Source organism: Sebastes fasciatus, chromosome 7 (assembly GCF_043250625.1).
Source record: "Sebastes fasciatus isolate fSebFas1 chromosome 7, fSebFas1.pri, whole genome shotgun sequence".
NCBI classification, from domain to species: domain Eukaryota; kingdom Metazoa; phylum Chordata; class Actinopteri; order Perciformes; family Sebastidae; genus Sebastes; species Sebastes fasciatus.
Window position 1 is genome coordinate 36826770 of NC_133801.1, and position 11145 is coordinate 36837914.

General features: G+C 41.7%; 1 protein-coding gene across 5 annotated transcripts in view; it reads left to right on the plus strand.

The window, feature by feature from the left end:
* fat3a (FAT atypical cadherin 3a) overlaps positions 1 to 10766 on the plus strand; it is a 228643-nt gene extending 217877 nt beyond the window's left edge. For 2 of the 5 annotated variants that reach the window (XM_074640548.1, XM_074640549.1), the window contains 4 exons: positions 512 to 625; positions 2957 to 3016; positions 4203 to 4238; positions 7308 to 10766. In XM_074640548.1, the coding sequence (XP_074496649.1) occupies positions 512 to 625; positions 2957 to 3016; positions 4203 to 4238; positions 7308 to 7939 (842 nt within the window). In that variant the 3' untranslated portion in view covers positions 7940 to 10766. Of the gene's footprint in view, positions 1 to 511; positions 626 to 2956; positions 3017 to 4202; positions 4239 to 6036; positions 6100 to 7307 lie in introns of all 5 variants that reach the window. The other 3 variants (XM_074640550.1, XM_074640551.1, XR_012594613.1) reach the window with 2 other exon arrangements.
* Positions 10767 to 11145: the final 379 nt, after the last annotated feature.

Consider the following 11145-nt stretch of genomic DNA (forward strand, 5'->3'; position numbering starts at 1 on the left):
CATGTTCAGGTTCCATTGTCTGTGTTGTCGACACCAGGGCCAACGGGCCTGACGGTGAAGGGCAGTCATTGCAGGCTTCCTGGTAGCCTTATGAGAATACACTGTTTACCATTGGCAGAGCATTTTGGAACATTTTTCTTCGGCGCTACCCACATAATCAGCTGTGCTGCTCATCCCACAAATGCATGATCCTTACAAGTTGGACATCATTGTGAAGGTAAATAAACAGGCTTTCCAACGATGTAAAATACAATGACCATTAGCATTGTACTTACAGAGAAATAATCCACCAAACACAAGTTTCCGAACTTTGTTTTTCCAGTATATATATATATATATATATACTGTATATATCTTTGGTATAGAATGCCGAGCATGCATAAATACAGTTTTTCATATCGTACACAGTCATAGTTTTAGCCCATCAAAAGGCAGTCTTTCTACTTTTGTGTCTATTTTGCCATGTGACCCTCCTGACCCCTGACCCCTGACCCCTGACCTCTCCCTGCAGGTAAGATGGTGGACATGGCAGAAGAAGTAACATGTTTCTCAGGGAGCAACAAAGGCAGTAACTCAGAGGTCCAATCACTGAGCTCCTTCCAGTCTGACTCCTGTGATGATAACGGTAAGACCCCCCCCTTACACCCTGTGTTCAGCTCTCTCACAATACCTCTGTTTCTTAGCGTTTCACTTCTTTCAGATGTGGCTATTTTAAAATGTTTGTTTGCTTGTCTATTATTTGGTTCCACTGGGTGTCTCTGTCTTCTGTTTGAAAAGTGGACTCATTAATATCCATGCTGTGTTATGCTTCACTCTTGGCTGTGATACATTTGTGAGAAAACAGTGCATCTAAAATGCTGCATTAGTTAATCCCAAGATCTGAATAAACCAGTAAGACTCAATATACTATTTTTCATGTTTTCACTGAAAAGATTGCTCTAGCAGTTGCATTCTAGTCTGAGAACATCTACAGTACATCTGAATAAGAAGCTAAGTGGAGTCATGTACTTCAAACTAGAACAGGAGGCCACATAGAAGCCCTGGAAGAATCACTCAATCTGCTTCAGCAGCAGTGGTCATACATGTACACATGTACATACATACAGTATGTACATGTGTACATGGATACATACATGTGTATATGGATACATACATGTGTATATGGATACATACATGTGTATATGGATACATACATGTGTACATGGATGTATGTGCAGGAGAGTAAAGCTCAGACACGGCCCTCAGCAGGGTCCCGTGTGGCGGCTTTTTGTCTGTCCGTGCACATCCAACATTTCATAACTATCGGATGGGCAGAGAGAATGGAGAACTTTGAGGAGCTTTGAGAGTGTTGGTTTGCTACAGGAGAAAGGAGTATTAAAGATCCAAACGTTTCCTCATCACGATTCCGCGTCAGCTCATGTCTGAGCGACCGTCCTCACGGAAAGTAGAACTGAGGCTTAAAGCTTCAGTAGGCAGAATGTTTCTGGCATCATTGGGCTAAAACCTCCATAATGACCTTTAAGCATATTGTAATTGAAGTGTTCTGAGAGAAAACTAGACTTCTGCTCCTCCTCATGGCTCTGTTTTCAGGCTTTAGAACATCTAAGCCGTGATGGGAGACTTTGACCAATCACAGGTCATTTCAGAGAGAGAGTGTTTCTATTGGCTGTTCATTCAACGGAGGCAGCTGTCAATCACTCACAAACTCCGTCCAAACATCAAACTAGGCAGCGCTGATCAAATCTGAATCAATATTCTGTTACATTAATGCCTATTTCTCTCCTCACATGTGTTCAGAATCATTTTGTAGTGTACTGTTTAACTGTAAAATGAGAATGTTTGCTCCAGCTGGTGGGCGGTGCTTGGTGTTTCCTCAACTGATCTCTACATGGCTGCCGGGTCACAAACATATTACAGCTTAACAGTATGTTAACAATCAGTAGGTCATTCCTCAGGTCAAGTCAAAATGTATTGGGTTAATTGTAGCCAAGGACCTTTGTTGGGGTTCGTACACTCTTCTCTCTCCGACACTTAAACTATTAAAGACATCATAAAAATAAGTTTTTAATGGTTAATAACACTACTGGTCGTCCTTCACAAGATGAAATTGATGATTGCAGCTTCTAGAGTCTTCAGACATTTATGTTTGCATGTATTATCAATTCGCTATTATTGCTGCAAAATAAAGCAGGAATGCATTCCCAAGGTTTCACAAATGTTTTCTCACAACTGTAAAGTGTGTAACTGTGCTAATGACTTCACACCAGCATCAGTGTGAGCATCCTTGAAGAAGCTCAGGGCTGGTGACTGCTTGGCAGCGTGGTGTTGGTGGTCGTGGCCGTCGTGCTGGAGCTGTGTATTTGGTTTTGTGTCTCATTTTCATTGCATCGTCCTGTTCTCACTATATATTATTTGCAACCCATGACATTCATTGTTTTACTTTTCACAATGATCATAATTCAAAAATGTCAGCTTTTTTTTACCCCTAATCATCAAATGATTAAATATATGAATTTTGACTCAGCCATATTGATACTGTTGTCATTTTCATTGCTGTGCTTGTTAAAGTCTGACTGGTGTCTGACAGCAGTAGTGGTGTTGCTTTTTTTGCTTTCTATATTTTGTTGTTGTCTCGTGGCATCCTTTGCATTTTTGAAGTGAATTTTCTTTGTGTGGTAGTGTTGTTGTTGTTGTTGTTGTTGTTGTTGTTGTTGTTGTTGTTTTTGCTGATTTTTATTTTTTTAACCTAAATTTTCACCATATATATGAAAAATATTAACAATAAAACATCAAAATCGGCAAGAAGTCCTGACTGTGCCAGAGGCAGACCAGGTCTCTCTCTCTGCAGACAGGACTGGCATTAGTGGTCAGCCATAAGCAATGCCACAGGTGTGAGGGGACTCACTTTGGATGACTGTATTTCAAAACTTATCTCCTCCTTTTTTCCCTCCACAAGCCTCCATAGTGACCGTCATTCGACTGGTCAATGATGCAGTCGACACAATCGAAAGTGAAGGTACCATGTTTCATCCCCTTTGTGTCTCTCTTCTCACTCTTCTCTTATCCCAGTCTGGTAGTGGTGTCTTCAGTTACATGCAGTACACTCCCTGTGTGTTACATACTCAGTACAGAATCAGTACGTGGACCCTTCTGGGCACCGTACATAGATTAGCTCCCAATATGTTGACAGAGGATTTCTTTCTCCTTTCTCTCAGCCAGTTAGTCAGTCCAGCCCTCTTTTCTTACACTAGCTCTCAGTATATTTATCCATAGAGCAGTGGTGGCTAACCACGTTCCACTGCCAGACAACCATCTGTAGGTTTTGATTCCAACTGATCATTTCACTGAAGAGTTCCTCCAGTTTACTCCTCTCCCTCAGGAAGTGTTGATCAGTTAGTGGAGTCTTTGGTTGGAATGAAAATCTGCAGACTGTTGGCTCCCCGTTGGCCAACCGGGATGTAGGCGCTTTCTTTTATTGCTCTTTGTGAAAAGCTTCAACATGAAAGGGCCTTTCTGTCAGTATTCTTTGTTAATTTGGCATCTCCCACCGTACTGGAGACTAAACCTTGAACACCATCATTTGAACCACATTAAGATGATGACAGGTCCTCACACCAGAAACAGCTAACACAGGTTGGTTGGGTGTATAACCCTGTAGTGTAGTATCAGATGTAGACCCGGGTCAGACTTTGTACGGCCAACCGTGCCTGACCTCTCTGATTGGATGTTCAGAATGCAAAGCAAATGTTCGACACGCCACACATGCATAAAAGAACCAATGAAAGGATGTGAGTGGAACAGATGCAGATCTGTTCTAGGTGCATTCATTCTTTGCAAAGTGAGACAAAGATAAATCCATAAGTTCAACATTTTGAGCTTGAGCAAAAATTGCATTCTTATCAACTATTTTATGAATTAACTTCACAAACATACAGAGACAACACACACACACACACACACACACACACACACACACACACACACACAGACACATACATGAGAGTTGTGGTTGTTGAATGGTAGCTAAACGGTCATTGTTTTATATTGGGTAAAATTGGGGGGGGGGTGACACTAGAGATTAGAGCCTCTCACAGCATCTCCAATCTATATCAGCATGTATCCTGTAAGACTGCAGTTAGAACAGCAGACAGTCTGATCCAATGCTAAAGGCCTCTGTGTTATGTTGTTCTTCCGTCTGACAGTTTCAGTTATGGACCATGGTCAAACCTACAACAGAGGTGACTACCAGACCCCCCTACTTTACCCCATACCTACCTACCTATCTATCTATCTATCTATCTATCTATCTATCTATCTATCTATCTATCTGCAGTGAGTAGACAAAATACCAATCATCCAATGAAAATAACTTCAATAGTGCAGTAACAATATCTACATAGTGTATATATATATATATATATTTATATTGTATATATAGTATATATAGTATATAATATAGTAAATACTGCTTAAAAAGTGGGTCATATTAGGCTGTATGCCACTTAGCAGCATGTTTTAAGTCCTATATGCTGTAAATGATGTCATATCCCTGATTGTTGTCCTAGTTGGCGTTCAACAGATTGTTTTATTTCTATTTTTATCATTTATTATTATTTGAAGCCTGATCACCTGGACATATTAAACAATGTACCAGTTTTTTTTCCGTGCTGTCACCGGGGCCTAATGATGAAGACGCCGGTAGGTCGGCCTATCCAACTATTAGTCCAGAACAAGATGTCTCGTCCCAATAACAATTCAATTTGGTATTGACCCACTTAACTGTCTTCTTGTGCCCCAAAACTGTTTGTCCCTAACAAGGGATCTTGAAAACTAATTACTGCTGTGGATATTCATGGGCCTCAAAGAACAAATGTGTCCTGTAGCACCAAAAACTGGACAAAATGTCAGTGTCAAATGTATTTTTGGTTTGCCTGCACAGCTTTAGTATTTTTGTCTTGCTCCTACAGTTTGAGCTCAGATGATTGAGCCTCTCTGGAGCTCATTTAGCTTTCCTGGATTACTTTGACTGTATTTAAATACTTTAACTGTTGATGTCCAGATATGTTATAGCTGACAGGTGCTGCTACAGTCATTAGCATTCAACCTAATATGATCCACCTTTAGTCCCAGTGAAAGTGAAGCCAGGGAGACTCTCCCCTACTCTTTCAGTCATTACTAGCTCTAACCTGGAATGTCCCCACTCAACATGCCTGCAGCTCCAAGTGAAAGACAGCCGTTGCCCGTTGTGCTTTGACTAGCCTTCTCTGGTAGCAGTGCAACCAGAGCATAATGCAGACATTTCCAATCTACATTAGGCCTAATGGCCCAGTCACACCAGTATTTAAAACTGCTGAGAAACTGATCATTTGGTGTACTTTGACATGTAAATTCCTGCTGTTGACCAATAGCAAACATGTAGACATTTTCTGGCTAGATTACAGAGCTATAGTGTGTGGCACTAGCATATTAGACGTTAGCTCCCAAGCTACATTAGTTCACCAACTAACCCTGGGAGCAGTCACTAAGTCACCAAGCTTTCAGCTCGATTATTGTGAGGAAGCCAACATCCAACCTCTACCTAGTAGCATCAAAACACTATATTCAACCAGATGATCATGAGAGTTCATCTGCCAACCATCTGTCAGGCCCAGTCAGGCATTGACCCCAGATAGTCTGCATGAACATCAAATCTTGAATCAGCACTTTTCATCTCTGAGCTAGACTATCCTGACTGAAGTTATTTTGTCTACCCCCTGCATCTTTTTACCTCTGTGTTTACCCAGCTCTACTTTCATATTTCTGTACTTGTCATTGGTAAATTCCTCTGCTCATCCCCTCCCCGAGTCGGAGGTTTGTGTACGTATGTGTGATTTGATGTGATTTCCCACCTTTTCCCACCAGCTTGTTTGCCACTCATTGTGCTGTGCTGAATTAGCAGCCCAGGGCAGTCACTCTACCCTCCCCAACAACTTTTTGCCTGCCACTCTCACCTTACTGCATCCCACCATGTCACTTTGTTTGGATTTTTATCTCCAGCCCAGTGATGGTACTGTACCAGTTGTTGCGTGATGACGTTTTCACAGCCTCAGTCTTCCCATGGTTTGTGTTCTGCTTTGATGCATGGATGTCTTTTTGTTTGATTTGTCATTGCTTCACTCACCATTTGCTCAAAAAGGAACTTTGCCTTCAGTTCAATTAATCCGCAGAGTTTTCTGGTACATTTTCCTTTTGGTCAATGAAACCTTTGTGATGAGAATCATCATATATGCTATGTCAGTAAATTGTTGGCTCCAGGGCTCAAAGTTAATAACTTAGCATACCCCAACAAGGTCCCATTTCGGACCACCACTCCTTCAGTTTCTTCCGTTCCAAAGGCTCTGCTAAATAAGAAATGCAGCGTGGTTTTGCTTGACAAGCAATGTATTGTAAGAGCCAAAAATGATTCATATGACTGTTTTCTTATCTACCACTGGTTGTTGTTCGGTGAAGTTGATCAGGCAACTAGAACTATGTAGATAAAGTTAGGGTAAGATTGTGGTCTGCAGTCGCCTGTGTCACAGTCAGACGGCTGCACCTTCCACCACAACCTCCTAGCTCTGAGGTTTTCTGGCACAATAAAAATATCACACTACTTCTGCTTTTGCTTTTGAGCGAGAACAGTCATCTGCAGGACCACAATAGGTCACTTCTTAGGAAAACGTAGACATAGGTTGACATTAGAAGGATAGTGGAGGGCAGATAGTCTTGCTGTGGTTGGTGAAATGTGACACAGCTACTAAGCTGATTAATTATAGGCTTCATCTTTGTATTCATACTGCATATTTAAGTATTTGCATGGAGTTATTAAGCGGTAATAAGGTGCATCGGAGCCAACAACCCACTGACGACGCTTTTTTTTTTATCACTTTGCAACATTGACCAATAGGAAAATCAACCAGATATTTGATGTATCCCTCTAACATCCAGAATCCAATGTTGCTGTGTTTTTTGAGCTCGTCTACATGGCTTGAGTGCTTCAAGGTTTCATGAAGCTCAGCATGCTGTGACACCTGTGACCCCGACCCTCAAAGGCTCCTGTTGTGCATGTCACATACCCTTAAAGACCTAACATGTTTTCTGTACAGGTTGTGCCTTGTCATGTACCTGACCTTCAACACCTCTGTGTAATGTTGATGTTACTGAGTCTAACGTGCCTGGTGCATACTAAGGCATGTCTGCTGCACAGCTCTACATCGTGGAGACTACTTTGTTTTTGTCTTGTTTCTCAGTCCACATTGTTACTAACCATATCCCCTTCTACTGTCCAGCATACCACTGGGACACATCAGACTGGATGCCAAGCACCAGGCTGTCAGACATTGAAGAGGTGCCAGGCTATGAGGCAGTTCCTGGCAGCGACGTAGCAGGCTCAGCCCCCCGTCTGGGAGGAAGCACCCGTGAACTGGAGTCAGACTACTACCTGGGAGGCTATGACATTGATAGCGACTACCCCCCTCCCCACGAAGAAGAGTTCTTGAGCCAAGACCAGCTGCCACCTCCGCTGCCCACAGGCGAGGACTATCCTGAGCCCTACACGCCGCTGCCCACCAACCCGCCGGTCTCCAAGGAGAGCACCCTGAGCTCTGGCAGCACCGGGCATCAGCATGCCAGGCCACACTTCCACCCCAGCCAATACCTGCCACCCCACCAGCTGCCCCTTGGGGAGGCACCACACGGGGACTTCAGCACTTCAATGAGTGGGGTAACCCCAGGAAATGGGGACACTGATGACTCTGTGTCGCTAAATATGCGATTGTCTGTTGGTGCATCATCAGCCTCAGACATGTCAGCCCCGTGCGGGCTGGATGACTCTGAACATGGCAGCGACTTTGACAGTATGGACGAGCTTCGTCGAGGGGTGACCATCATCACTGACTCACAGCAACAGACTGAGGTGTGATTGATTGACCAGTACAAGGGTCCTATGGGATTTATAATGGAGGATTAGGAGCAGATGGAAGGAGATGCATAAGCAGATGTTACCACAGGAAGAAATGCTTTGTCAGCAATGCTAGGTACTGCTACAACAATAGACCACAACAAGGACCTTAAAACCACAAATTAAAAAACACATTTCACCTGTTTTAAGCACTATCCTCCCATGCAACTCTGTTGAGTTTCACCATGAACAATGAACTCTGTGCAGAACAATCAGAAGTGTCCTTCCTGTTCCAATATGGAGATATTTGTAATGTGAAAAGAATGGGGTAGAGAATGTGAATGAGAAAGACTAATCCAGAAGAGATTGGAGTTTACAGATGAAAATCTGAACAAAGAGAAGGGACAATCATGTAAGTGAAAGGATTGTTTGGTTTCCTGCTCCTTCACAGAAGCCCATCGGACCACTTCTTTGTGTACAACAAAACACAAATCCTCATTTCTTGTTTTTTTCGTTGGATTTGTAAACTTTGTAGTGCTCCAAGCTTGTACAGACTTTGTAAAATAGTATGACCTTACTGGTGAATAAGTATGAAACAATGTTCTGGCCTCATTTCAAAAAGCCATTTATTTGTTTTAATGTGGAATGTGCTTGCTCCTTTCTAAAAAAAAAAAATCAAGCCCCCCCATCAAGCCATTACATTTTAGCGATCGTATCTCATTCGCCCAAAATGTTCAATGTGTCATTGACCTTCCAGCCTTTTTTTTTTTTTGTACTGAAGCCAAGAGTTGCAATAAATGCTAATGTATTTTAAGGACTGATATCTCAAGATCACAAACTAATTATCTTATCTGCAGATAAGACACAGTACTTATATTTAGTCTTTAAAGACTGTTATCCTAGGATAAATATTGAACACTAATTTTTTTGAAGGTGATCAGGACTTGCGCCTAGCCAACTCAATTTCAGACTTGACTGCAGAGGGATAAAAATGAGGTAGAGGTTTGATATGAAGACAGCAGTGTTGGCATGAGGTGTGAAGTTGTGACTGTATACTTTGATCATTGTGATTGGATGTTACTACTAAGCTGGTAGCTGATGACTGAGCCAGTTATTTTTAAGCATGAATGATGCAGCTGATGTCAACCAATAATGTGACGTCAGTGCTTAACCTGAATTAAAGTTATGCTCCATTTTGGTGGGCTTTTAATTGTAATGGAGCATTTTTATATTGGCATATTTTTACTTAAATAAAAAATCTGAATACCTCATCCACAACTGGATAAATTGCCATAATTAAGATGTGATCAGGAGAAAATGTATCCTCAGATAACAAGATAGTTAAGTAGTAATGTTAATATAGAAATCCTAAACATATATATTAGCAACCACAGCCACTCTTAAGACCCAGACACGCCAAACTGACATCAAAGAACTAGCAGTGATGAAGGCCGACTGTTGCGTCGCCTCATGTCGCCTTCGTCTTGGCCAAAAGTTGCACTGGAAGACACCACAAAGACTACAGCAAACGGCCAACTACCACATACGTTCTGCACCTGCGTGAGGAAATAACTCTCCATACCAGCAGATTTTGGTAGTCTGTATTCATCATACAAAAAGGGAAACTAGAAAGACCTGCGGATATACAAGCCGTTGTTATGATACGTACATGAAACAAAGCGCCGTTTGCCGACCATTTTCACACCACTCTCACTCACCACTTAGCTTCATTCTAGATGTTCATGTCGCTGTGAAAATATGATCAGAAGAGATGAGGATGAAAAATGAGAAGAGCCTTCTGTGTGTGTCCTCTTGACTTTACTTGTTGGCTTACTTTCCTCACTTCTGTTTCTCTTCTCGTGCACTGATTCGCTTATGCTGAACAGCCAATCAGAGTCATGTCTCTCACCGATGGGCTCTGCCGCCGATTCAACATGCTTAATCAGACAAAAAGCCTCCAACACGGGCAGACTGGAGCCGGCGGTTTAGGACACACGCCGACACCGACGGACGATTGTAGGCTTGGTGTGCCAGGGCCTTTAGCATCAGTCATTTTGTCTGCCACTGCAGAATTATAAATCTTTAGCAAAAATAATTGAGAAGCACCAATTGTTCACATTTTATCTGGTTTCCCACCATTATTCCCAAAAAGCCATGCGGACCAGACACATTTTTAGTAGCACTACATTCCAGTGTTTTTGGTTACCTTGTAGCATCTTCATCATGTCTGCAGACAGAAGTCAAACCCTTATCCAGGTCTCTATATGGCCTCTAGGACAGACAGCATATCCGACTGCTTCAGATCGTCACTGTATTGTACTATAATCTGCCTGATCCACTCGGGCATGCAGCTCCTTTTTTCTTTGGAACACACGTATGTGTTTACGTCTCTGTACAGTGTACATAGCTAGATTTTGTAGATATGTAATTGCAATCCTGAACTTCCTTTGAGTTTTTTTGTTGGACTGTTTGATGTGAATGTGGACACTAAGACTGTGGAATATCAATTATTTTCATCATTCCTCCTCTGCCACTGACTGACTGAATGCCATTTCAATATTACAGATGAATTTTGCACAGTATTAAATCCAGACAATACATCCCAGCAAATGTTTTTTTATTTGATTTTGGTAACACATTTTTATGGTAATGAGGGAATCTTTTTGTAAATTTCTTTCATCTGGAATGTTTTGATGAATTTCTAATGTTCGAAGACATTAGCTAGTGTCAACAATATGTCCCCTGTCTGCAGAAACTGAGTGTAAAAAGTGTTTTTTTGTTTTGTTGTTTTTTTTAACTTTTTTTTTCCAATTCAGTGCTGAAAATAAAAAGGTTCTTATGCACCATGTCACCTGTCCTCAACTCTGAGCTACATCCATCCTGATGTCATGTTAAATGCCTTTTGATAATATTTTGCATTGTGCAGTCTCACACATCTGACATGCTGTTGTACTTAAAATTAATCACAAAGCTGGTCCAAATAGCATCATTCAACCACTCCTGTTTGCTGAACACCAGTGATAAATGTTTTCTGGTCCCCTCATCAGCTGTAGCGCTGCATAGAGAATGATTGTGCTATTCTATGGAAATTGTAGTTATTGTGAGAATGAACTGCAGGAGAATGCCATCAACATTCAAAGTGTAAAGCTCTGACTATATAATCTATAATACGACCATGTCAAAGGTCACATAAAATGGGACAGCTGTAAAACGGGCACATAAAAGTG